The 26997-nt window shown below is 34.2% G+C and overlaps 6 protein-coding genes across 6 annotated transcripts; 1 reads left to right on the top strand and 5 right to left on the bottom strand.

The window, feature by feature from the left end:
• Positions 1-2676: 2676 nt before the first annotated feature.
• LOC106132849 (protein THEM6) lies at positions 2677-4998 on the bottom strand. The gene is made up of 3 exons (XM_013332398.2): positions 4739-4998; positions 4057-4271; positions 2677-2982 (listed from the first exon to the last, which is right to left on the bottom strand). Exons 1-3 carry the CDS (start codon positions 4878-4880, stop codon positions 2752-2754), a joined length of 588 nt encoding a protein of 195 aa, XP_013187852.2. The 5' UTR covers positions 4881-4998; the 3' UTR covers positions 2677-2751.
• Positions 4999-5470: 472 nt separating this feature from the next.
• LOC106131746 (protein THEM6) lies at positions 5471-7064 on the bottom strand. The gene is made up of 3 exons (XM_013330943.2): positions 6929-7064; positions 6251-6465; positions 5471-5707 (listed from the first exon to the last, which is right to left on the bottom strand). The coding sequence occupies exons 1-3, from the start codon at positions 7062-7064 to the stop codon at positions 5471-5473; spliced, it is 588 nt and encodes a 195-aa protein (XP_013186397.2).
• Positions 7065-7874: 810 nt separating this feature from the next.
• LOC106131757 (doublesex- and mab-3-related transcription factor dmd-4) lies at positions 7875-15476 on the bottom strand. The gene is made up of 6 exons (XM_013330954.2): positions 13312-15476; positions 13029-13197; positions 10151-10321; positions 9513-9607; positions 8788-8956; positions 7875-8473 (listed from the first exon to the last, which is right to left on the bottom strand). Exons 2-6 carry the CDS (start codon positions 13185-13187, stop codon positions 8183-8185), a joined length of 885 nt encoding a protein of 294 aa, XP_013186408.2. The 5' UTR covers positions 13188-13197; positions 13312-15476; the 3' UTR covers positions 7875-8182.
• A 143-nt stretch (positions 15477-15619) lies between these two features.
• On the bottom strand, positions 15620-17212 carry LOC106133492 (integrator complex subunit 12). The gene is made up of 2 exons (XM_013333233.2): positions 16587-17212; positions 15620-16374 (listed from the first exon to the last, which is right to left on the bottom strand). The coding sequence occupies exons 1-2, from the start codon at positions 17010-17012 to the stop codon at positions 16069-16071; spliced, it is 732 nt and encodes a 243-aa protein (XP_013188687.1). The 5' UTR covers positions 17013-17212; the 3' UTR covers positions 15620-16068.
• A 163-nt stretch (positions 17213-17375) lies between these two features.
• On the top strand, positions 17376-21724 carry LOC106133484 (uncharacterized). Its single transcript, XM_013333220.2, has 5 exons — positions 17376-17763; positions 17854-18075; positions 18339-18476; positions 18596-18815; positions 19204-21724. The coding sequence occupies exons 1-5, from the start codon at positions 17515-17517 to the stop codon at positions 19677-19679; spliced, it is 1305 nt and encodes a 434-aa protein (XP_013188674.1). The 5' UTR covers positions 17376-17514; the 3' UTR covers positions 19680-21724.
• Positions 21725-21858: 134 nt separating this feature from the next.
• Positions 21859-26730, bottom strand: LOC106133498 (GTP-binding protein Di-Ras2). The gene is made up of 4 exons (XM_013333246.2): positions 26313-26730; positions 25867-25962; positions 25457-25717; positions 21859-25013 (listed from the first exon to the last, which is right to left on the bottom strand). Exons 1-4 carry the CDS (start codon positions 26448-26450, stop codon positions 24879-24881), a joined length of 630 nt encoding a protein of 209 aa, XP_013188700.1. The 5' UTR covers positions 26451-26730; the 3' UTR covers positions 21859-24878.
• Positions 26731-26997: the final 267 nt, after the last annotated feature.

The following is a 26997-nucleotide window of genomic DNA, read 5'->3' as shown; positions in this document are numbered from 1 at the left end:
TACTCTAGACTTGAACTCTCAGCTAAGCTCAGGGTTGTTGATGTATACTGTTGTTATTTAAATGAGAGTAAAAAATAAGTCCCTGGAAGAGATTGCAGAGAATAAAATTAAATTACATTTCAAACAAAACCCATGTGGCACTACCGCAAACCTACTTACATATGTAAGTTAATGTTATAAATATAAGTAATTACATATGTATTTTATGTTCCTACGGAACACGTTCGTTCTAAAGCTCATGAGTAATGAATCTCGAGCCCATCATTACATAGTCAAAGAGATATAAGTCATTTTATGGTACAGTTTTACTGTTTACATAGATTTTCAAAGAAAATTTATGATAAGTAATTGCGGCATGTGTTGTTGCTGTTGACATTTAATAATTCCAGGCAATTTGTTATGTTAACAAACTAAAAGTACTATGAATGGTAGGTACCTAATATTGATCAAATTTTTATAACTTGTAATTAGTGGTATGGAAAGTGCCATTTTTGCTCTGCTCGACTCTAACCCATCATTCTCCATGTCCTCTTTTAATTGTGAGTGCTCTGCGAATAAACTTATTGGTAGGTACGAATATATTTTGGGTATAGATATCAACGGACGCATATTGCCTCGTAGTTCAGGTTTACACATTTACCAGTTGGAGATCAGCGTGAACAGACAGACAAACGGTGATAATTATCCTGACTTTAGTCCCGGTAGCATCCTCATCACTCTGGAGAGGAGCTCGGGGTTTGCCTTTGACCATGGATCCTGTCGACTTGACGAGTAAACCTGACCTGTAGGTAATAGAATGATAATTGTTTCACATACAGTATTCAAACTAATACTACTACTACATAACTTCGAAAATAGTCATTGGGACATGGCCGAGGTAGGATTCGAAATGCCTTTCTGCGTATCACGCACGCTCTCTTAATTTTATATTTGGCCATACCTAAATGTCATTTCAGAGATGGTTAATTAGGTACCTACTTTAATAAAAGTATCTTATAGTGATACTAGAACCTTTTACATACATTCTAAAGGAGTCTGGTAATAGGTAAATACAAAATTAATTAGTGTAAATTTCTCATTTCAAAAATAGACCGCCTGATATTTTTTTAAGTTATAAATTATAAGAATACAAGCCACTAAAGCTAATGGATATTTTGTTGTTATTGCGCGACAAGACACACGCGGTTAGCGCCACCACCGTTGAAATTCTACTACTCTCATGTATTTTGATACTTCGTCGCTAACGATAAATATGAAATACAAACTTTCACCTCTCTGTATAAAAATATACTTATAGCAGGGTTTAATTTTTAATTAATAAAAAGGTAAATAAAACTTTATTTTCTAAGTTCTTTGGTAATTGAATAAAAGTTTAAGTAAATGGGAATTATCTTCGTGTAAACTAGATTATCCTTATATTCTTTTTCCTTGAGTAATTTATTTAAACCAACATAACTGGAACTCTTACACATGTTTTGTTCGTAACAAAGAAGCACTTACGCCAGCAAAGACCCGGTCCAAGGCTACTCCCTATTTAAAAGAAGAAAATATAAAATAAATCAAAATTTGTAACTAGTACTTACTTACTAAATTGTTATAGAAACATTAACTTTTCGCCACCACATAACTATCAAAGTCCAAGTATCAAAACTTCAAAGTCGTGTTATTCTATGTGTTTGTCTCGTGTGTGGTCGTAGTCGGCCGTCTGCCTAAATGCAGCAGGCTAATAAGGGAAGCCCAAAAAACTGGAGCTACTTCACACGCCTCGTCAGCCGCCACCCTGCCGCCGCGGCAAGCGCCGAATTTCAAACTTTGATCATCATGAAGGGATGCACGCGGAGTTATTCCGTATCTAATAGTTTTATCAATATAAGAGAGAGTACATTTTTGTTTCAATACGCTTCAACAAAGCTCAAACAAACTTTGGTAAAATACTTACCTAACTGTTGTTTTTACCTTCCAATGGATGCATTATTTTATTGATTATCTAGCCTTAAAGTCCCCAGATATTTTATTAATTTTTTAAAGTCCATTTTGTTTTACATTTTCTAGGCTACATTTCCGTATCATAAGATGCTTGCTTATGAATCCCTTATTTTGTATTCATAATGCGCAGGTTTTATAAACAGTAACTTAACACGCAGCATGACATGATGGAGTGCTGCACTAATGCATAAAATGTGGAAAACGAAGAAAAATACCTTGTGGAATTAACCATTTTTTTCTAAACATGTCATTCTACAGATTAACTTATTGGGTACATAGGTATTACATTTATTCACATATTTATCCCTTATGGGTATACAGAGCCAGCAGTCTTGAAAAGACTGGAATGTTTACTATAATCCTTTGTTTAAACTAATAAAAATTACGTAGATACATAAATCACGCCTCTTTCCCGGAGGGGTAGGCAGACACTACATCTTTCCACTTGCCACGATCCTTGCATACTTCTTTCATTCGGTATTGATTTCGGGTACTCTTGACCTTACCTTTTACAAGAACTTCTCCGAATTGGTCAAGATACTTCAACCTTAAATTATGTTATCGTCATTTCTGCATTCTCTCTACTTTGCATCCAACGCGTAATCCGACACTTTTGTCGCACAACACTTTTTAGCATCTAAATTGCCGACTTTAGTTTTTTCCACTGAAAAAATATTTAGAACAACAATTCTGGCAACCGCAACCTTGTTTAATGATAGAAAAATAAATACATATCCTTACAAAACTATGAAGTCAGTGATATTTTTAATCCTTTTTTCTAAGCTTCGCGCTTGAGATCTCGATAGCTTGGAGCCAGTGTTTAATTTCTTCTGGACACTCAGGTTTATGGTCGGCACCAGGAATACCCTTGAAGAGAGTGGCAGCATCAACATTAATTAAGTTCTGTCTGGAGAGGACGACGGCGCGGACGAAACCGTCATTCAGCGTGATGAACTTCTGTTCTATGAAAAGCGTCTTGTCTTCCCAGTACACCAACTGAAATATACAATTTTATTTAATTAAAATTAGGTACATTTGGTGTTTAGTCTGATTCGTTGCAAGGAGTTTTAATTTCCGTAAAAAGTTTTATTTTTCTTTGGTGGATGTCTACTTAATACCCACCTTGTAATACTTGGTAATTTATTATAATATGTACTTTGCATGGAATCAAGTCATAATGAATCGACTAGTCTATTGTTCTGGCTCCGCGCTAATTAACGTATCACCTTTTCTTTGAGTAAGAATAGTAAATAACCTGATTCCGGTTGCTTCTTATTATCTTTTATTTAATATTTCTATACTGGCAATAAAAACAGAGTAATTTGCCGTTATAAAAGTGTAATTACTCGTATAAAGTTTCACTCATAATTCGATATTAATAAAAAGAAGAAGGTTAATTATTATAACGCATCCTCAATGATTTTTATGTGCGCTGCTTCTTTGATTATGAATTTTCCTTTTTATTTTAGATGACTGAAAGAAATCCCAATTGGGATAAGTCCGCCATTGTACGTATTCTTCTCAATCCAATGACAATTTTTTTTATTTGTTATATTTCTTTTTTATATGCAATAAAATGTTTACAAAGAAACAAACAAGAATCCGTCCTGTTAAGTTTTAAAGGCTATTTTAGTTCAAAGTTCACAGCCATAATTATTTATTTTACAGAATTCATAACTACAAAACACTGGTAAGATAATAAAATATAAAATCTTAGTCTATGCCTAGTAGAACCTAGCGGTGCCGCCAAAATCACTAATCACATATAATCACGTCTTTATCTCTTACGGGGTAGACAGAGCTAACAGTCTCACAAAGAATGGCCAACGGGCTCAAAGATGGAATTGAGATTCAAATAATGACAGTTTACTAGCCCATCACCTACAAGAAGTACCTATCCCAAGTTTATTAGTCTATCCCTTAGTCGACTTTTACGACATTCATTAGAAAGTGATAGAATGGTTCTATTCTAGCGTAAAATCTGGTGAAGCCGTCTAAAATCTCTAGAAAAATCCTAGTATTACTACTTGGATTTTCCTAGTGATCTGTAGATCAAGGATTACTCCTCACCTTAGTCTCTACTTTATAGGCAGTGAATATGGGAATAGTCCTCCTGTATCTGATGCTAGAGGCTCCCTGCAAAGCGTGTCCATCAACTGCTTTAATATTGGCGTAGATGCCCGTGCGGTCGTAGAAGTGGAACCTGGCGAAGTCCAGCTCTCGCACGTATCTGGCGTTGTTCATGTGTCGCAGGAAGATATCCACATCTTGGGTCGTGCAAAAACCTGAGGCATAAATCAAGTTTTTATAGATATACTGGTTTTAACATTGGTTAGCCAAAACACAGAATTAATTTAGTACATAGGTACATACCTAAGAGCGAATGTATGATCTAAGTACAGTTAGTTTTCTAGTAAAGTTTATGATTTTATATAGGTAAGCAAAGACATATGCATATAATTTGATTATACTACCTATTGCAACTGAGCCAACTACAAATCAAGGGAGAATTTTTGTTAACCTCATCAGTTTTGATATGGTCTAAAAAGCTGCCATCACTACTATTCTAATAATGTAATTAGAAATTTAATAAAGATACAATACCTACATTGGATCACCATTACCAAAAATATTAAAATTCTTATAAAATTAATTAACACATATCACAATTTGCTACATCACTTTATAGGTAGGTAAGCGATTCTATTTATATCTACGAACCATAAAAAGTAGGTGGCGTGCACAAACTTACCGTAAATAGTTGTGGTGTCATTGATTCCACACTTCTTTTGGAATAGTCTACCAATTCCAATGGTGAAGGCTATCCTTAGGAAATAGTTCACGTCCCACAAAATGTAAAGGATAGCCACAACAGTTGTGATAATGCAATACATTATTATTGTCAGTATAAACAAAGATATGGTATGAATTGGAAGAATGATAATAAAATACTGTGCGTATCTTACTGTAAACAACGTCAGTCGGTATGGTCGATGGAGTCACTGAACCGGTTTGATGGACTTGAAGTTAGGAGTGGAGGCACTGGCAAGTTCAAGACCGCGCATATTTACATATTGTTATTGACATGACTTTAATTACAAAGTTAAATTTGAAAACATTTACCTAATAACCCTACGGTATCGGATTTGTATCACATAAAAGTTGATGTTCAATAACGTAGTTTCTAAATGCTTATTTTTGGGATTAGATAAGGCTATTTAAAAAAAAGTGAACTGGTGTGTATATATTTTATAGGAATTATACTTAGTTATCTACCTATACCTAGGTTATTTCATACAATTAACTAACTGAGGCGCATAGCGGTAATAGATATGGTATAATCATCATCATTTGGTAAAACCTAATTTATGGTTTCAAGTAATCAGCGGATATTACTTTAGTATTCCTGTAAATACTTATTTTTCTTCTATATGTTCATAAAATAAAACTAAGTAGGTATCATAAAGTATTCTCCATTGCTCATTTATTTTTTTCTTAACTTTGCACTGGATATTTCCATACCGCGAAACCAGCTTTTCATATATTCCGGACAAAAAGGTTTATTTTCGGAACCAGTTAGTCCTTTCAATAAAACCTCCGTAGAATTTCCATTCTTCCCGATAGCATGCTGACGAGAAACTATCACATATCTTAATTTTCCGTCGAATAATGTGACTACATCGTGTTGAAGAAATAATGAACAGTCATCCCAGTAGACTAACTAAAAAAATATTAATCAGCATTAAAATTTGGAAATCTTTTCATCAATTAAAATGATACTAGCAGCTTATTGCGGCTACAACCGTAGTACATACGTAGGCCGAAAACCAGAAATTATTTAATATCTACTAATTTTATAACAATGTTTAGTTTGTAACTTTCCAAAATAATGTACCGATCATGAAAATTCTTCCACTGTTAAAAATATAAATTATCTTCCTCCTGGCTTTAGTCGCGGTTGCATCACTACTCTGGGAGAGGAGCCCGGGGTATACCTTTGACCATGGATCCTAGATTTGGTGAGTTAGGTTTTTACACGAAGCGACTCCAATCTAACCTCCGCAACCTTTGCAGGTAAACCTTACCCTTATTGGATCCATGGTTATACATCCAGTTGCCTGAATGTGCATGTTTCATATTCCTAACTATTTTGTACAATATGTGCGCTCGTGGCAATATTGAATTTTATCCTACTAGATGGTATTCAATAAATAAAAATTGTATTTAATGGCTTATATTGTAAGGAAGGATTTATATTGCTAACCTTGGTCGTTATTTTATAAATTTGTAGCAATCCCACGGGCTCAACCATGGAGGAAAGGGTACAGCCTTGCAAGGATTTTATTCTTAGTTGTAGGCTTCGCTCATAGATTCCAGTGCGGTCGTAAAAATGATAACGAGCAAAATCAATCTCACGGAGCAATCTAGCTAAGCGAAGATGTCTGAAGCACACATCGCAGTCTTGGAAAGTACAAATACCTGAAACAGTTTCAGTAATCTTAGGCCAGATGATACAGAGAAGTTTCAAGAGGTAGATTAGGTATGTACCTTTAATAACCATTACAAATGAGCTGTGACAGTATCTATACTTATAATTATAAAGCTGAAGAGTTTGCACGCTGCAACTATTAGGAGCAAAGGAATAATGGAAAATATGAAAAAGACGGGGAAAATTATTCACCCTTGAGGGCTTCAATGATGCTCAAAATAACTATTCCACGCGGACGGAGTCGCTAGTTTAACCTATAAACAGTCATATAACAGCCATAGCCACATTTGGCTGCTTTTGCGGTATCACAAAAATGTCATGGCAACAAACACATGTCGGGTGCTGAAAACTTATAGGTAGTTTGATGATAAAAACTGATGATAAAAAATAAAAATACTAGTTTCGATCAGAACATTTTTTGCCGGTTGGAAAGGATTAAAACAGAAAACTTACCGTATATTGAAGATGAGGCATTTAAAGAAATTATCTTCTCAAATATTCGACCGCTTATTATTGTAAAGTAAGTACGCAAGAAATAATTGACGTCGCAAATGATGTACAAAATGAGAAGGGCAATCAAAAGGTACATTTTGTTCGAAAACGTGAATCTGGTACAGACGGCGAAATTGAACAATCACTGTACTTACCAACCTATCAAAGGTGAAGTTAATTTAAATATGTATAATAGAACGCCCCTACTCTATACATTTATTAGTGCCTATAGGTTCCGAATAAAAGTTAAACTTAACGATAAAAAGTAAGTTTGTAAACTCTATCTATATATCGTCGATCATCGATATAAAGATAGAGTTTACAAACTTACTTTTTATTGTTAAGTTAAACTTTTATTCGGAACCTATAGGCACTTATATATGTAAAGAGTAGGGTCGTCCTATTATACATATTTAAAGGAGGAGGAAAGTGATTATTTTCTTAGTGACTAAGACAATAATCATTATGAACTATAAGTTCTATAGAAAAATTTTATAGAAATAAAATAAAATAGCTATCTACCTATTTTATTTATTTTAGAAAACATACAGTCATAGGTATATCTTGTACAAAATCTCATTTAGTTAATTTAGACCATTTACATGTTTTTGCATAAGTTATACATAGATATACTAATACACATGAACCTTCCTCTTGAGTCCCTCTATTTATCAAAAAAACAATCCGTTGTGTAGTTTTAGAATTTTAGATCGAAGCATACATAGACACATAGCATGCCTATAACAATAAGAATTTTTGAAATCGGTTCGGTATCTTCGGAGATTTCTAGCCTCAAACATTAAAACTCACAAACGCTTACCTCTTTATAATTAAAATAGATGGGCAGTATATGTAAGTATAGTTATTGGTCTTATTTAAGGAAAAGGAAGGTAAATAAAAGTAGTTGATATTTTAATATTATTTTATTTAGGTAGATACTGTACTGTTCTGTAAATTAATAACTACTTAATGGGTGATGTGTTAAGTATGATTTAACTTAAACTATAACTACAATAGTTTAATACAACGAACAATAAATAAGAATTGATTGATTTAGATGATATCCGACGTAATTTACCGATATTAATTGAATTAAAAGTACTTATACTAATTTTCAATAATTTACTCATTTATTTGAAAGCTTAGAACCAGAATCAAATTTCTGTCTTCTTAACCTAGAAATTTTCATAATATACAAGACATAGTTTTTATAGATTAATGATGCGAATTGCACTGTCTACAATCAGGCGTGCAGGGATTACATGGTGCTGTTGGGTGGGGGTGCTGAAACGGGAGCAGTAGCGGGGTAGACAGAGCAGGCAGGGCAGGTAGTGGAACTAGCCATTCGGAGCCGCAGACTCGACCCATGACGAGGGCGGGGAGCAGGGGAGCGCGGGGGCCGACTGGTCTGAATGCAGACCATCGGGTTTCCACTTCTTCAGAGCTGGAGACAGAAGCGTCCAAACTCACGCTTGTTGCGGGTATGGGGAGTTTGTCGCGCTGAATCTGTGAATCAAAAAAACACGTAGGTATATTAAACGCTCGCCTGTTGATACCCTCTTCTTTATTTGACTGCAACCTTAGAGCAAGACGGGCTTCCGTCTTGGAATGGAACGTCTTCCGTATTGCTCGAAGCACTATATGAATTTCGAATAAAATATAGGATTTTTTTTCTATTTTTGACAGCAATTCTTTAGATAATCGTGAAGCATTATTTTGGGAAACCAACTTATTACTCACATGAACCAAGCGTATCTGATTCTGTGATCAATGTATGAGAGGAAAATATATATGTCGATGAATGATTTAAAAAATGTTACTTGGGTAGCATTGAAATGTTCGACAGCTCGCAACAAATCGTGGTTGCACCGCCGCAGCACCAGCTCCAGAACAGACCGTTTCTTCCCCGGAAACAACTTCCTCAGCATCTCTAGTCCGGCGGTAGTCACGGCTCCCTCGGGATCTGGACCATCTTCACTACCACCGGGTCTAATAAAGAATTAATTATGCCGTTGAAATTTTAAATTCCCTTACTTGATGTGTGCATCCAGTTCTTGTAGAAAATTTGGAAGGATGGAGGAGGAGTTACTTAATGTTCATTACCTTATTTAAAGTACATTACTTTCAAAATGAATACTTCATCGTTTTCGTTCACACAGATCTAAATTTTTATGGGCAAAAAAATAAACAACCCGACAAATGTGATAAAACGTATCAAAATATTTAGTAGTAACTAGTCAAGGTAGTTGTTGCAGTACTTACGTAAGTAATAATGCACAATTGCACACGTCAAAAGTCTAAATTTATTTAGATTTTTCTGAATCTAAATTAGAATACAAAATCAGAACTTAACCACACAGTTGAACGTGTATTTTCAAGACTGTAAGCTCTAGATAGAGCTTACAGTAGATAGGTAGATAGATAGATACCCAGTAGGGGATAAAGACGTGATTATGTTAGTTTATCAGAATTTGTTGAATGAGTGAGAATAAAATGTGTTTTGTCCCCTAAAAACACATTTTCTGGCCTTAAGTATGGAAGTTACCGTGACAATGCAGCGCTGGTGCTGCCAGCTGAATCTGGAGAAGCGGCACAGCAGTCAGGCAAAGAATCGCTAGTTTCGCTGTCGATGTGTATAGGCTAGAAATAAAAAAAAATATCATATTGCTCCTAGCTGTTTCTGTTCTCATATTGTTCTGTTCTCATGTGAGATTTTTATTATGAACTAGCTGTCCCGGCAAACGTTGTTTTGCCATATAAATTATTTTTAAGTAATTTATTGTTAAAAAAAAAATTTTAAGGGTGGATAGCCCTTATCACTAAGGGGTATGAAAACTAGATGTAGGCCGATTCTCAGACCTACTCAATATGCTCATAAAATTTCATGAGAATCGGTCAAGCCGTTTCGGAGGAGTAAGGGAACGAACATTGTGACACGAGAATTTTATATAGGTATAAGATTATTTTTCTACAATCTAAGAAAAGCCTTCATACATAGGTAACTTAAAAAATAAATTTTTTGGTAGTGTTTAAATACAGTTTTAAGTACCTTTGAAGAAAATAAACCAAAGATATGTCTGTATGTGTCTGCATGGAAAGAGAAGCAGCTGATTGCATCTAACTTAGGCAATCCTTGGTATGCCGATAGTGATACTATATATTATTAAAATCAAAAAAACATACAGTCTGTTCGGCATTTGAATCCGGCTCTGGGCCGGGACTGGGGCAGGGTCTCGTGACGCGCATCCCGAAGATTCGTCCGGGAGGCAGCGCGTCCAGGGCAGTCCCGGTCTCCACTGATGCCAGGTGCAGTGCTATCTTATCCTCGGCTGCTTGTTGCCTTTTTAGGGCCACCTGGTGTAATAATACTAAACCTCAGTGGCAAATTATATCAGCAGCAGATCCTAGAAACAAGGTGTTTCCAAAATATTGTTTTAAAAATTACTTAAAACGGGACTTTTGGACAATATCAGTCACATTGTGATCGAACATGAAATTTAATTCTTGTTATGTTTTCGACATATAAATAAGCAGAAATGGTTGAAATTGACAGCAGTAAAAACGTATTAAAATACACATGACAACATGATAATTGATAACAACATTTGATTAAAACAAGTAAATGTTTAGTTGTACAAAGTGTAGATTCATAGTAGCCAGCTACGCCGTACGCTACCGCTACGACTTAGCCTACGAATCCACGAAAACATTCCCTCAGTTTAATTCCAAGATAAAGGAAATTGACGTGATTTGTAACCCCGAGGCATAAGTGACAGGAATCGTAATGTTGATAAATTAATTTAGCAGAAAATCAATGACAAACAGTGAGTGTTTGTGTTTGCGGTAGTGGCCACCCTGGGGAGCGCCGCCAGCTCGGTCCCTGGGCGAGATCGTCTCTTTATTGGAAATGTAAACAGAACTTGATCCCCACACGCCGTACTATCATAGAATTTATATTAGTTAGCGGCTTAATTTGCAGATATATTTTCCTGTGTATTCTGACTGAGATTTATTTCAATATGGCAAATGCATAATTCAATAAAGCCTACAAGAGCGGACAAATGGAAAAGAGAAATGCCTTGAAAAGGATAGTGGCCGAAAGGTAAAAAAATATTATAAGAGTTCTTTTCTAAGTAAAAGATAGCTAATATACGTGAAGACACGGAGCAAAGCTCAACCGTGCATATTTTATACGTATACACTACGTCTATCGGAGTTAACAGGACTCATAGTTTCGAAAAGAATAAGGGTGTTTCTAAGGTTATGGTCATAATTTTTTCGAATTTTTGAAGCAGAGTTCAATAATCGACATACATCGGGAGCATGACGCCATAGATTCGGGATGAAAGTGGTGGGACATCGGCGATGCATTACTGTGTAAACCGATCGATGTTTCATCCGGCGGCGACGTAAACACGTGCCACTTGTTTAAATAAACCAACACCGCATTAGCTGTTCTCGATTTCACTACATTAAAACACATTAACGTCACTGAATTGCATGTTATTTTAGAATTAGGTGTGGTATTTGGTGTTATTACGGACGGATCGTTCACGGATTAGGTGTCTTTTTTATCTTTGATATTAAAAGCACTATGAATAGGTAATTTTTATTTTCGAATTTAATTTCTATGAGTTATAATTAAGTAGAATAACTAAAATTGGTTTATAAATGCAGAAATCTTGAAAATGACGGCACTTCCATTTTGTGAAATTCTTATATTATATCTAGATACCTACATAAGTATATAATCACGTCTATATCTCTTGCGGGATAGACAGAACCCAAAGACTGGATGGCTACGTTATGCTGTTATGATAATACTCTTTCTATCTTTCCATTATTCAGATAAAAAGCAAACCTTTTTCTTTTGATTTGTATAAGTTTTAGGTAAATATTAATTGCAAGAATACCTACCTATTAGTTAATTTAGGTAGAACTTTACTCGTACAGTAGATATGTACTTATTTACTTTCTAACAGTTGCATCGGGTAGGTTAAGATAGGTAATCTGGCATACCTTTTATAATAGGTTCCGTTTTCATATTTTAGAAGATACTTACGAGTAAATAAGGCAAGAAGTTAAATTACTATGATATACCTACTTAATAGATTTATATACCTATAAGTAGATTATTCCGAATTTAAGCCTTATGCTATGCTGAATTCTGTAATAAATAAGTATGCTCTAAGTGCCCAAATGGAAATGCGCCCTGTGTTTATAACATAAAATCTGTTTTGGTACTAACCTAATATACATACATAAAAACATACATAAAATCACGCCTCTTTCCCGGAGGGGTAGGCAAAGACTACCTTTTTCCTCTTTCTGTAATATACAGTACAAAATTAAAACACTGCCTATAGGCAAACCTCGTATGAGCGTCGGTGAATGAATCGGTAAGGTGCCTGGTTAAAATGCGTGCTGCGCAGAAATGCACATGTTTAGGTTTGGGTAAGTACCTACCTGCAAAGGTTGCGGAAGTCAGATGGGAGTCGCTTCGTGTCGAAACCTGGCTTACCCAATCAAGGATCCATGGTCAAAGGCAAACCTTGGACTTCTCTCCAGAGTTGTAAAGATGCAACCGGGACTAAAGCCAGGAGGAAGAAAAGGAAAGCATATAGGCAAACACTATGAAAGTGGAACTATAGGAATCATCAGTGGTAGAGTCGTCGCCCGCATGATGTGATGTTGCACGCATTTCTCTGCACAGTTGTAAGCTATCAAATAAAACTGAGATATATTAGAATTGAAGAAAAATATATGGTGACTGATGGTGGTGGGTGTTTACCATCAGTTGCGATAACATAGTCTTGTACAGTCCAAATTTTATGCCACACAGGCGAAATATTTTGCATTTATGTCGGCACGCTTGATATACTTAGGTCAACAATTTAAAACTAAATACTTCCTTCCTAAAAAATACTAAGTACCTACGCAATGTTTGAGGTTTCTTTTGGGGCATTGACAGAGGCTATAGGTGCAAGCTTTCTGTTTGTTTTCTGTTGGCACACTAAAGATGACGGTGTAATTCAGATATCGCACGTTTGATTATACCAACCTGAGCTGCCATGATTCGCTGTCGTTCTTTGATGAGGCCGCATTTGGGGCATTGACAGAGCCTGTAGGCGCAGGCTTTCTTGTGGCCTCTCAGACTGGAGATAAGCCCGTGGTTGCGACATCGCGCGCATTTCGGCACTCGCGCTCGACCGCTGTTCATTTTGCAGACACTATCAAAATAACAGTAATTATAGAGATTTCAAATCGTAAAGTAAGAAAGTACATTAGGTAACAGTTTGGTACCGAAATTTATCTAAGATATGAAAACAAAAAGAAAATGTTACCACTTCTGATATCTTGCACTTCCTTCGAATTATTGGCACATAGCCACACTTGTCGCTCCACTATTATTTAATACTTATAGTATTTTTATTTATTAACTGTTCTGAGGTTAATTACCTTACTACCAGTTTAAATATTTACTGACAGAATAACACTAAAAATTCACTGTATCTGTGACAACGCCCACGGATCTCCGCCCTGAAACTAATATCATCATGAAAGCTCTTATCTGAAGCGTAAAATAGTAGGCGTAACAAAAGCTCCCTCACATCTCAACATTATAGCGATACTTTTAACTTTATTACAGTTGCATAAAGGCGAATATCGAGATTCCTTCAGCAGATACGCCGCAGCATCAAATCTGTGACGGACCGCCCTGCACCGGTTGTCCTCCAATAGCGAAGTCAGCTTTCCAGGATTGGTTACATTGAAAGAAAAACAACTGAAGCTTTTAGAACTAAAACGCTATAGGTATCTTATTACATTATATCATAAAAGTACAAAGTATACAAGTCCGTACCCAGGTGAGTAATATAAATGGGTATTTACCCACTACTGCAGTGCTTGTAATTTTTAAATAGTTTCTGTGCTTATAACTTTTATAAAAAACATTCAAAGTACTTCCTGCTAATAGGTAAGTATTATGCAAAAGTTTGTTACTTTTTTACACAAAAACTACTGTAGGTACCGATTTTAATGGAACTTTGTAGTAACATAGCGAGATATTGGAATAACAAAACACTGGCAACAGATAGTGTTTCATGACGAAACATATACAAGTAGGTACATATTAGGTACCTAATATTCGACCTCCCATAGAAAAATGCATTTGAACGGGTAAATAAAAATAACGATTATTACCTAATAGGAACACACTTGGATGATAATAATTAAATTATTAGTACTTAAAACAAAGAATAACCAAACTACATACATACATATGGTCACGTCTATATCCCTTGCGGGGTAGACAGAGCCTACAGTCTTGAAAAGACTGAATGGCCACGTTCAGCAATTTAGCTTAATGATAGAATTGAGATTCAAATAGTGACAGGGGTTTCTTCCCATTCAGTCACACCTCGATCTGTAACACTGTTACTCAATGGAAAAAAAAATCCCGTTGTGTAGCAGTGGTACACATTGCAACTATCGTTTTCCCACTGAGTAACACTGTTACACAATGGCACTTTGTATTCCCGATTAGTAACACTGGTTAAGAATATTTTTTATAAAAGTATTTCTAATGTTTGTTTAATTAGTTCTTAATTGAAAAAGAATAAGACATGTAAGGAATTAGTGTATAAAATACATATATTTATTTTTTGATTATTTTTGGTGGCATTTCCGCCGCCATTGGCTAATGTTTTTCATTGTTTATTAAGTGACATCATTTACTTACCTGAATTACTTGAACCCTGCGCCAGCTCACTTGCGGCGTATTTCAAAGCACAATTAAAACAATAGTTTTCATGGAACTGGATGGCCAAAAAGATATAAGATCAAAGACAACAATATATGTATTTTCTACACTAATTCGTTACATATCTTATTCGTTTTATTAAAAACCAATTAAATAAACATTAGAAATGCTTTTATAAAAAAATATTCTTAACCAGGATTACTGATCGGGATTACAAAGTGCCATTATGTAACAGTGTTACTCATTGGGAAAACGATAGTTGCAATGTGTACCACTACTACAGAACGGGATTTTTTTTCCCATTGAGTAAGTGTTACAGATCGAGGTGTGACTGAATGGGAACACACCGTGACAGGTTGCTAGCCCATCGCCTAGGGGTGAACTAAGAGGATTTCCCGAAATTCTCACGGGAACGGGAATTTACGAGAATGGGAAATAATTTCGTTTTACGCGGATGAAGCTGTAGTGTCCTCTAGTATAAACATAAAAAAATATAATTGTTTCTTGCAATATTTTTTATTTTATACTTTTTATTTAGTTCTTAACGACTCATTCAACAATAGGTATATTAATGAGCATTAAGCAATAGGTTTTTCAATGCAATGGAATTCGGCCATTCTTAGAGCGGGTTTCCGGGTAGAAGTGGATAGCAATATGAGCTAGGGATTCGCCCTCACGCAGAATATTGGCCTTTGGACGGGGGAGGAGAGATGTTATGCGTTTAACTCGCAAGATTAAAACAAATCGATTAACATATGAATCATCAAAATTGGACAAGCCCTTTGATCTCTACAATGCCATATAGGAACAAACATACATACATACTTAGTCTCATGAACACTTACCAACCGTTGCACTGCGCATTCGGGTAAAAAATAAAAGTGTACATATTCGTAAATTAATAAGGGTATTTTATTTATCTTACAGTACAATAACTCAATTTAATACCCTATACATTATTGCCGTGTGGTTCCCGGCACCAATAAAAAAGAATTGGACCACTCCATCTCGTTCCCATGGATGTCGTAAAAGGCGACTAAGGGATAGGCTTATAAACTTGGGATTCATCTTTTAGGCGATGGGCTAGCAACCTGTCACTATTTGAATCTCAATTCCATCATAAAGCCAAACAGCTGAATGTGGCCTATCAGTCTTTTCAAGACTGTTGGCTCTGTCTATCCCGCAAGGGATATAGACGTGATTATATGTATGTATGTATACATTATTGCTCAATTTTTATCTACATGAACATAATGACTTTGCAAGAATTGAATTATCTTTGTTAAAGTAATACAAAATCAAACTAACTGGAGCATTTTCTAACTGTTAGTTAATATTATTACTTAGAACTTTTTTTCTTTTCCTGCTGTTTTGCTGCCTTTTTCTTCATAATCTGAAGACGTTTGTCAGCAGATATAATGTTGATACTGGGAGTAACGACTTTTGATGATGATGGTGATGATGATGCCGAACTATTTGAAGTAATCTTTACGGGTGTTGCAGAACCAGATATAAGAGGAGGGGATTTTGATGCAGAGGAAGATTTGCTGGAGAATCCAGCACTAAATCCATGAATGGTGATGCAAGATGCACACTGCCATCCTGTGCCCATGTCGCTGTCACTGATCACCGGTTTGTGGCAGTCCTGCAATGAATATTATAACATCAGTGACATTTTAAGCTCAGCTCATTACGATATAGGCAATACAAAACAGAGACATTCAAAAAAATGTTTTATGTTAAGCAGTATGGACTGCTTTACAGTGTTAAATCATAGCTAAGTGTCTGACCCTACATTTTATTTGTTGAAAATGTACTAAAATCTTTTTCAATAAAATAAAAAAAGCAAGGAATTACCTGATGATAAAGAGAATGACACACATCACATTCTACAAGCCGATTTCCAGCCTGCACCGCAATCTGACGACACACAACACATGTCAAGTCTTCTTCCAGCAGATCAAATGCCAGTTCACCATCCATAACGGAGCCATCATCATTTTCCCGCTCTGGAATTTGTATTTGTTGAGGGCTTTGCTGAGGTATTGGTATAGTTTTGCTGCTCGAAGCTTTATCGTTCTTATGTTTCGACCTGCTTGACTCTAGTTTCTCTTCATTCAAATATTTCTTGGGTAAAACAATACCCAGAGTTTTTGAACTTCCGTATGTCTGTCGAATGTAATCGTCAAGGGTCAACCGTAATTGTTCAGTTGAGTCAGGAGCACTCGAATGTAAATATTTTAAACACAGCTTTATTGCCGGGTCAAAATCTATAGAAGACATTGTTAGGCAGTAAAGACTGTAGCCAAGCAACTGTACGTAAGCGGTAGGGTTCGAAATGTTCGAATTAAAACCAAATTATCAAAGAATGAAATGTACAACAAACTCGATACGTAAATTGTTTTTTAGATGTTACGATTTATTATAAAGAAAAATTAAAAAAAAAGCAATGCTAATTTCTTTAGTAAAAGGCGAAAGATGAGTGATGACAGAAAAACGTGCACTGCCAACTGTTACATGACAAGTGACATTGACAGTTTCGTTGACAATGACTATTATTTACAAGGAAGAAGAATCACTTTGACTTCACGTTGAGTTGACTGACAGTGACAGGACGTTTCACCAATTTCGTACTAACTCCGTCAGCTGAGTTATGTATGTTGTTTGTTGTTTTAAATTCAATTCGCAATTTGTGGTTTTTCTAATATATTTCAATTTTCTTTGAACGAGTCAAAATTTATGATTGACCCATAGGAATATATAAAAAACCTTCATATTTAATCAAATGGCTACGCTTTTACATTTATTGTTACCATTATCATTATTTTCATCTTTTTACTGTGAAAAGCAATTCGGTCCAGATCCTTGGGATTATGAACTTCCAAGACGATCCATGGACTCATTGGAAGAAGCTGATGTTCCACCTGATTTAAAGATAATCCAAAGAAAATCTTCATCAGAAAACCATGTTGGTATTGGTGATATATTTTTAAAGAGGTTACTAGGCCTGGTACTGCGTGGAGGTCAAGTACAGGTGTGTGAGCTTAAGGTGTAACTTATAAGCCGCAAAAAAAATATTCAGCGCATTATTGTTTTCCCTATATTTCCACAAATTGTGTTCCAGAAACATGAAGATGGTAGTATTGAGGTTTTATTACAAATGAGATTTGACTCTGATAAATGGAATACATTAGATAAATACTTAAAATCAAACACCGCTATGACAGAATCTGTACTCAGAAGAACTATGGGATATATTGAGGACGCTATTTATAAACCAACTGTTGTTGAAAAGATTGTGATGGTGTGGAGTGATTATATTCAAATCTATTTAATTGAATACAAGGTATGACAAAATTTATTTTTGTTCCAACAGCATGAGGCCAGACTGTCATCAAAAGCTGACAACTGACAACAAATCGACCTCATTACCTATGTATAATTATGTATCTCATTTGATTTATTTTTCAATCTGCTAAAATCTGGAATTCCCTCCTAGCCTCTGTTCTCCAAAACATGTAACATAAGATTTCTCAAGTAAAGCTTTTGAGGGAATTTCCAACAAAAAAATCTTATTAAAATGCATTTTAAATGTACTTTTTATTTCAGATGTACATTGTTTGGATCCTTGGCTTGATTGGAATAATTCTGGCTGTAAATTGGCTTTGGAAACGGCTTTCTCATAAACATGTTATAATATTCATGTTTGCTGCACTATATATTTATGAAGTAGTCATTTCTTACAAGGTACTAGCTATTACAGGCCACATTATTTAAGTGTGCCTTTTAAGTCAGTTTTTGTTATCAATTTAATATTTTGCTATTAAGAATGCATTGGCTAAAAATATTTATATTTAATATTACAGGAAGCAGAGCAACAGGAACTGGCAAGGTTTTTGTCAGCACTCAACAAATGTCAGTGGCAGTTTTGGAAGTCTAGTTGTGAGGTTCCACCTCCAGATATAATTTTGTTTATGAAACACATGAACCCTTTGAAAATTGCCATCAGAATGTTTACAACGATTATATCAGAGCCCATGATAACACTTAGTTCTGCCATCAAGATAATGATAAGTGGCATAACTGGTATGTTTCATTGTTTACTGGATTCATTATTTTGTCATGTTAGTTGTTCTTCTTCTTCAAAAGTAGTGTTATTCCATGAATACAGTTATGTAAACTTCAATCTCTACAAAATTATTATTAAGTCATTCTTGCAATGAAAAAAGTCATAAGTTTTCATTATAAGTAGTGTTTTAATTAGTGGCTGAAGAAGAATAATCCAATGTTGTATTTTTTTATAAATTCTTTGAAGATACTCGAAATCTTTTCCAATGAAAAAAGTTAAGCAAATTATTTTAATTAGCCATTCTCATCAAAAAAGGAGAATTCCACATTTTAGCAAAACCATTCATACAGATAGAAAATATGTATATTTGTATATTTTTTGTTAATATATTTTATTCCTTTCCAGATGGCCTGTGGTTTCCGTTCGACAAAATTGTTTACGGATTTTTAATTCTATCATTTAATTCTTTACTTATTGTCCTTCTTGTAATCATAGTTTTTAATTATTTATTCAACATTCCATTTAATCTAAGTTTCTTAGGATTAGGTATAGGTGTAAAACAACGTCAAAGAAAATTATTTCCCGAAGCAAATCAACAGCAAACAAACCATAGTCAATCTATAGAAAGTGGTGACAGGATTAGTGGGGCTACTTTACATAGGCTACTGGATGTATTTTCAGACGCGCTAACTAATGCTCGAAATTCGCAGCCTACCGCAAATGTGCAGTGCCCGCAGCCAATCGAAGCGCCGAAAATTCGTAGATCCGCTAGTACTGGAAGGCTCTCTAGTGCATCATACGAATTTAACATGTCGCAACCACAAATAGCATTCAAACGAAAAACGCAAAGCCCTAAGGATGGTAGTGGAGATGCTTATTAAAGCTATAATTACCTATTAGTTTACGAATATCTTTTCATGAAATGATGATTCTATTTTAAATCGTGTATCATGGCATGGCACCATTTACATCTAAGGACAAAATCTACAAAATCTTGCATTTCCTCGTAATTTGTGGTTGTGTTCATGTATACTCAATACTAAGGACTATAGTAATACAAAGGACTCAGATTTAAGCTTAGAGGATACTCTAGTCTATAAATGTATACCAGTGAAAATTCCCATTTATTTTGGAATATGGTTTATAGCTCGGATATCTCCGTTTGAAACTTGCTGTTGTCTCGTTCGTTGTTTTATCCAGTATATTCATTAAATACAGTTAGCTGGGATCCTAATTCATTTATGCACCCAGGGTTGATTCAAGATCGTTGACAAGTCGACATATTCCTCGTCTTCCCTCTCTGTTTTTATATTAGGTATACTGAAAATATAGAAAGAGAAGAGATAATAAGTTCGTCAGTGCCTTTAATTACCTAGACATACCACTGTATGTAAGTACGTTACCTATGCATGAAAATAGGTCAGGTATACCTAACGTGACCATTTTTTTTTTTGCGTCAGAGAGGGACGCTTTCAGAATTTTGTACATAAGTAAATAAAAAATATACTAAATACTTAATATATAAGTTAATTATGAATAATTATCTATACTTATAATAAAACAGTAAAAATATTTTGTCTGTGCATTTAGTATTTTTGACTGACTGTTCTCGTCAGCGAGATTTGAGTGCAATGTTGATATAAAATAAGTACCTATAAAAATTTAGTTTGTTTGCAAAAGCGGGACATTTTTGCTCTCGCTGGGGACAGCGGGACAGGCAGCCTGAAAGCGGGACAATCCCGCTGAAAGCGGGACGTATGGTCACTTTAGGTATACCGCGCTCTTTCTCGTGTTGCCCAACCCAGGATTCAGATATTTTTAACTCACAAAAATTATTGCTGAAAACTTAGGAAGTTAGTTCATTCAGGAATAATTTCTCTAAGAGAGTACCTATATTTTTTTAAGTACAAGAAACTAACTGTGATATTTTAGGATTGCTGTGTAACGACCTCAGTTTTCCGCCATAGGGCCTAACCTATCCACCACGTAAAAACTGTTGGATTTTTATGAATATGAAGCATGTTATGCTCCATTTATTAGATAAGTTTTTAAAGTTTAAGAATGATCAATGGAAAAAATAAAGAAGATGAAATTGAAAAAGGCATTTTTCTTGTTATTTAAGGCATTTTACTTTTTATTTTTATTTGCGTGCCTATTTCTAGTCAAGAATTTTCAAACAATCAAAATATTACACGCTTTTATGGAATCTTTTGTGATTTAAAATGAAAATGGTGGAAAATAATTTTGTAGTATGTATACTATTATCCACCATTTTCGGCATATCGGGCATATATATTCGGCCTGGGTCACAGTGGCGCCATCATAACTTTAGGTGTGTATTAATTTAGTTATTGTATTAAATAATTTGGAAAACATAATTAATCCTAAAACCAAACTAATAATTAATGTAAATTATACCACTGGGCACAATGAAAACGTATGAGTAGTAAACAGCATCCATATCTTTTTTATAATTTTGTATTGTATTAAAAACCTTAGAACTAATAACAAAAATGTTCAAAATAAAAATTACCGAATTTACTTTACTCTTTTTATTTTCGTGATGCCTTAGTAAGAAGTGTCACAATTTCAAAATATAAATAAGTTTGATAAAGGTAGTTTTAATTCAATGTAATAAATAAGTGACTGATAACATACAGTTTACATTTTAAAGATGATACTTATTTCATGTGAACTTAAGGTAGCAACGTACGGTTCAAAACTTACATAATACTTTCTACATTGCTAAAATTCTGTATGAGTTTAGGCATAGAATGAAGACTAGGTCATTCCGCGACACGATAAGACATTGTGATACGACATTCTGTGCCTAAACATGCCTATTGGTCAACAAACATTTGCAACCTCATAACCAACATTATTTATAACAAAACAATATTTACAATAATAACAGTCAGTGTGCTTCCAGTGAAACAACAAAAGAAAAATTGTACTAAAATATTATTTTTTGTGAGAGTTGAGTGGTAGACATACGCAGTTTGCGCGGGAATCGAAGTTGCTTTTATAAGTTCTAAGAAACAAATAAAATTGAATGAGTCTGTGACCAGTTGCGCTTGAACTAAGTTAAAAACAAAGAACGAGGCGAGTCTATGCTTAATTACCACATCTTACTTGTTGTAATGTTGCCATTGGCAGTATCAATAGCGCAGTGGGCTACATAGAAAGTTTATAGTGGTAAAGTACTATACTTTTTCTATGTGGCCCACTGTACTTGCCTATGAAGTCATGTCATAACCATGGCAGATTCTTCTTTCATTAAACTTTAGTTATTACATTTTGTTCGATGATTCCTATGGACTGTCTTGAGACCCGCCATCGCCGATTGGTAAAACAACTGGAACTTCACATCAGTGGAAAAATATTAACAAACATACAGAAAATTGAGGTCATAAAAGTAAAATTGGTAGTTTTCTTACAACTTAGTGACAATGTAAGTATTTTACACGTAGGTATAACTGCCAGTTTTGATATTAGAATTTGTAGGCGCTATAATAAATTGTGACAAGTATCAGCTACGCTATAAAATCAGACGGATTATAAACTACAGTTGGTACGCTAAATAAATGGGTGGTACCTAAATCTACACTAAGAACCTACAGCAACTATTTGAATAAATCATCTATCGAGGTTAAGGAAAAGAAAGCAAGACGCATAAATAAAAAGCTGTAATTATGTTATTCTAGACCCTAAACTTATTGACGCCGCTCTATTATAACTACTTCGTTTATCGATACTAAATATTAATCATTCTAGCGATTTTAGTAAATCAGAAATAGGTACAATTTCTCACTTGCAAGCGATGCATACCGGAGAGCACTCGCAACATGCGTTGGTATCGCAGCGATTCTGGTCAGCTACATTTGTCAAGATTCTTGCAAAAGTAACAATGCTCAAAAGGCACGCGAGAATATTTCAAATGACTAATCACGCAAACCACCAGGTTTTGTAATTACTATTATTACCTAAGTATAATGTTATTGCCATGTTATAGTATGGGCACCATTTGAAGAATAAAGGTATAGGTACTTTATGAACAAGTTAGCTATAAAGGGAGGTAAATGTTATTTAAGTAGTTTTAATAAGATTCGAAGAAAGAGAGATAGTTAGTGTGAGAAATGTAACGTATCGGCAACACATGCCATACAACGTTAATTTCCTATGTTATTACATTAAAAACATCAAACAACTTGGTCCAGCTTTAACAATTCAGATTTTCAACAACTTTGTCATAATTTACAGTTTAGACACAGTGCCAATAAGCAATATTCCCTCATTGTATTTATTTCAAATCAAGAAAATAACAAGATTCTGCACCCTTTTACTACATGAAAAAATAAATAACTTGTTAACTGCCTTCTTGATGTAGTAAAACTTTGTTAGTGTTGTTTATAAGGTAATGTTATCTCCTAATTGCCTGTGTTTTTAATTAAAAAAGTTATTCACAAATTGGTTTATATAGTAACTAATTTATGATAATGTTTCTACTCGTACAGTGATTTTAGAGTGCTTTTTACAATTGAACACACCAGAATAGGTACTTTTTCTTAAATACTATCAAAGGTGCAACAATGACAGAGTTAATAAATATTGAATTAAAGAATTATTTTTCAAAAAAAACACATGTATTTATATAGAAAAATAAATATGAATTTTAAAAAAGAAAGGTACTATGATTTATCTACTTAAAACAAGCATCAAAAAAGGGTCATAAAATCTATATATATAAAACTAAGATGCAGATTTAACATTATTCCGATAATTAAATTTAATGTCGAATAGGTACGTAACATGATAATTTACTGACTAGATAAAATTTAATAATATGGTCAAATCTAATTGGATATGTAGTGAATGATATTAATTAAATAAAGTGCATTAAATACTAGCAATGGCTACTTTTTAGTATAATGACTAGTTAAAATGACTAGAAAGTAAAGTCAGACACAAAACTTATTCTTTTTCGTTGACAACAAGTGCTTCTCACGAGTAGTAAGATACAACATCAAAGTAACATTTGAGTAAAACAGTTATTTGTGGCTGACTCTACCAAATAACATGATATAGAAAATTTCTCCAGGACAAAATCACGCTATAGATTATTACTTGCGTTTGATAGATTCTGTACCTATGAAATGTAAAGCAAAATTTTCTAATGGATAAAATATTTATATAGGTACCATTATTATTTGCCATTATAGTAAACATGGCTACATTTGGCACAGGTTTATATTTCCCACTATATCGTTATCTAACTTCACTTAAGAAATTAATGTGGCAAAAATCTTATTGGTTTTTAATTAACTACTCCAAAATTTTTTGCTGCATTCAAATCATTAATCATCGCATTTGGGTGCCGTGCCATCACATATCTTTTCAGTAAAGTGATAGATTGTGTAATTACTAATGGTCTATATTATAATTGTTGGGATTTGACTAACGAATATCAACAATATGTGGTGTCGTAATTAAGATTAATTGCACAATATAATAACGTATCACAAATGGAATGACAAAACAAGGAATGACAAAACGAGTTTTTTTTTTAATTTATCAAGCCATTAGAACAATGGTAACCACAATTGCTAAATTTAAAATTCAAAAGATTCATAGATACATCCTACAGTTGTCATTTTAACGCATTAGGAATGTAAAAATTGATAAATGTTAACATTGCTTCATTAAAACCTGAATATAAATGATTAATTAACAGTAAGTCCTACAGACTTCGTTTCGTTGTATTTTCACTAACATTATTCGGAAATCGTTCCAACTATAAAAGTCGCATCAGTCAACATTATGTAACTAGTGTAAATAACTTAATAATCCCTTATAAATAGCAAAATATGCATTTAGTGACTTCTCAAGCTCCATTACAATGGAAATTAATTTTTAAAAGGCATAATTACATTAGGTACTACATTATTATTAATTTTTAATGCATTATAATGTATTACACTTAAAACTAATTCCGTGCAATAATTCACCAGGGACTTGGATTATGACTAGAATCTGTAATTTCTACAAACTCGGTGGGTTAAGATGAAATAAGGATTCTCATATTACATTACGAGACATTTCTCCCTACCGCTCGCAGAGGCTTCGCCACCATCTTTTACTACCTTATCTTTCTTCTTCTTACCCTTACCATCTACTTGAAGAGAAACATTTCTGTTCTTTTCCATGTTTAACAGCTCCTGCAAATATTCAAGATGCATAATGTTACCAGTGTTATCTTCAGAGGCTAAGCATAGTGGCATAACTTACATCATACATTGAAGAAAATATAAATCTGTTAATTGTAAGTTATTTTGAAGATAAAGCTATTAGGTACACAAATTTGCTCACATGTAAAATGTAGCCCATAAGTTGTTTACTTTCATATTTATGATATTTCTATAGTACACTTAAACATTAAGCCATAAAGCTGAATGTAGTCATAGCATTTTCAAAATAGTGTTGGTTCCTCTACATGTCAAAAGCTGTGATTTTATGTATTATGTACTAGCTGTTGCCTGCCATTTTGCTCACGGACATTACATAGTTGCATTATGCAAATCCTAAGTAAACAGTATTTATAAATCTTTTTAATATTAGTACAATTTATGTATGAATATATGGGAGATGAGAAAAGACCAACCTGGAAAAGCTGTGTAACATTGTGATTAGTTTTGGCAGATGTCTCCATGAATGATACACCCCACGCCTGAGCCTGTGCTTGTCCCTCCGAAGCAGACACCTCTCGGATCTCCGGGCTCTCATCACATTTGTTGCCGGCCAACATGACTGGGATGTTTGGCAACTCCCCACCTTTTATTTCTTTTATTGTTTGCCAAATTGGTTTTAACTCCTCAAGAGACTGTCGACTGCTCACAGAATAAACTAATATGAAAGCATGGCCCTGTAAAAAGCATTATTAAATTTAGTCTAGCATAAAAATTATTTACACGCTTTCCGTAAGTATGTCACTTAAGGGCAAGATTTAGCACTAAAACTATTTTGTGGCCATTTATCACTTAATTTACTTATGATTTATTTAATTTAAAATACCTTGCTTATTGACAATCTTTGCATAGCTGGAAACTGATGGGATCCTGTTGTGTCAGTTATTTGTAAAGTGCATATAGTTTTGTTGCTGCTGATCACCTGTAAATTGACGGTTTATATTTAATTACTATTTAAGGTTACTCCAGCAATAATTTTTGTAATTGTTTTTTCAATAACATTGTGTAAAATGGTCTGGTCTGTAAAATACTGGTCTAGAATAGATAAAGACTTGTCATGTCTATAAGATGAACAAAGTGCCTTCCTATTATAAAAGAGTAAAAAAGTGTGAACTATTCTAATTAATTAATAAAAGTAAGTTATCAAAAATATCTATACCAAAAAGAACAACTGCTTTAGAATACTTTACACGATAATAAATGGTAAATTGTTTTACACAATGTGCAAGTTTCTGGATTAAATTGGTTAATTATTAGGATGAAAAAAATTACCTGTCTATAAGTGTCTTCAATGGTAGGAATGTACGATTCTCTGAATGTCCCCTTAACAAAACGTAGCACCAGAGAACTTTTGCCTACACCGCCTGCTCCAAATACAACAACACGATAATCATTACTTTGCTCCGGCATACCGTAACCCTGTGTATCGTTTTGAATTAAAGTAATCAATTTGTTTGAAGACGCTATTGTTGTATTTTTAAGAGCACATCTACTGCATTTTTTATATTTACAAATATAGGCTTAATGTGGTAAATTAATGACGTATTATACAATTTTATTGTAGAATTTACAAAACATTATTTTATTAATTCTGTATTTTACGGGCGTAGTACGCCCAATAAATCAAAAAAGATCGAAATAATCTAGGACACGAAATACAATCGCACAAAAAGATGACAATTTGCAACTTGTGAAGGAAATGAAAAGTCCAGTGAAGAATCTACTAATGTAATTTGGTTGGCAGTGACAATGACATTCTACCTACCTACTTATCTATTTACTTCTATGGCCACAAAAAAGCAATAGCCATGACCATGTAAAAATAAAATAAAATCAAGAATATTGCATTTATTTAAATGTTTGTAGAATCTTGATATTATATCATTTTCTTGATTCATGATTGTTTTGAACCCGTGGAGACAAAACAGGTCCATCCGTTTGTAACACTTACCATGCG

This window comes from Amyelois transitella, chromosome 7 (assembly GCF_032362555.1).
Source record: "Amyelois transitella isolate CPQ chromosome 7, ilAmyTran1.1, whole genome shotgun sequence".
In the NCBI taxonomy this organism is placed as follows: domain Eukaryota; kingdom Metazoa; phylum Arthropoda; class Insecta; order Lepidoptera; family Pyralidae; genus Amyelois; species Amyelois transitella.
This window is presented reverse-complemented; position numbering and strand designations above follow the sequence as displayed.

Excerpts from the sequence above, each read along its gene's own strand:
- LOC106132849 (XM_013332398.2), bottom strand. The coding sequence starts at position 4,880 with ATGTATTGCATTATCACAACTGTTGTGGCTATCCTTTACATTTTGTGG. Across the intron at positions 4,272-4,738 it reads TGACACCACAACTATTTACG|GTTTTTGCACGACCCAAGAT; the intron begins GTAAGTTTGTGC and ends TTTATGCCTCAG. Across the intron at positions 2,983-4,056 it reads CCTATAAAGTAGAGACTAAG|TTGGTGTACTGGGAAGACAA; the intron begins GTGAGGAGTAAT and ends TGTATATTTCAG.
- LOC106133484 (XM_013333220.2), top strand. The coding sequence starts at position 17,515 with ATGGCTACGCTTTTACATTTATTGTTACCATTATCATTATTTTCATCT. Across the intron at positions 17,764-17,853 it reads TGCGTGGAGGTCAAGTACAG|AAACATGAAGATGGTAGTAT; the intron begins GTGTGTGAGCTT and ends ATTGTGTTCCAG. Across the intron at positions 18,816-19,203 it reads AATGATAAGTGGCATAACTG|ATGGCCTGTGGTTTCCGTTC; the intron begins GTATGTTTCATT and ends ATTCCTTTCCAG.
- LOC106131746 (XM_013330943.2), bottom strand. The coding sequence starts at position 7,064 with ATGTACCTTTTGATTGCCCTTCTCATTTTGTACATCATTTGCGACGTC. Across the intron at positions 6,466-6,928 it reads TGCCTCATCTTCAATATACG|GTATTTGTACTTTCCAAGAC; the intron begins GTAAGTTTTCTG and ends AAACTGTTTCAG. Across the intron at positions 5,708-6,250 it reads TTTATAAAATAACGACCAAG|TTAGTCTACTGGGATGACTG; the intron begins GTTAGCAATATA and ends ATATTTTTTTAG.
- LOC106133492 (XM_013333233.2), bottom strand. The coding sequence starts at position 17,012 with ATGTCTTCTATAGATTTTGACCCGGCAATAAAGCTGTGTTTAAAATAT. Across the intron at positions 16,375-16,586 it reads GTCATTCTCTTTATCATCAG|GACTGCCACAAACCGGTGAT; the intron begins GTAATTCCTTGC and ends TATTCATTGCAG.
- LOC106133498 (XM_013333246.2), bottom strand. The coding sequence starts at position 26,450 with ATGCCGGAGCAAAGTAATGATTATCGTGTTGTTGTATTTGGAGCAGGC. Across the intron at positions 25,718-25,866 it reads AAAGATTGTCAATAAGCAAG|GGCCATGCTTTCATATTAGT; the intron begins GTATTTTAAATT and ends TGCTTTTTACAG. Across the intron at positions 25,014-25,456 it reads ATGTTACACAGCTTTTCCAG|GAGCTGTTAAACATGGAAAA; the intron begins GTTGGTCTTTTC and ends GAATATTTGCAG.
- LOC106131757 (XM_013330954.2), bottom strand. The coding sequence starts at position 13,187 with ATGAACAGCGGTCGAGCGCGAGTGCCGAAATGCGCGCGATGTCGCAAC. Across the intron at positions 10,322-13,028 it reads AGCGAATCATGGCAGCTCAG|GTGGCCCTAAAAAGGCAACA; the intron begins GTTGGTATAATC and ends TTATTACACCAG. Across the intron at positions 9,608-10,150 it reads ATTCAAATGCCGAACAGACT|CCTATACACATCGACAGCGA; the intron begins GTATGTTTTTTT and ends TTTTATTTCTAG.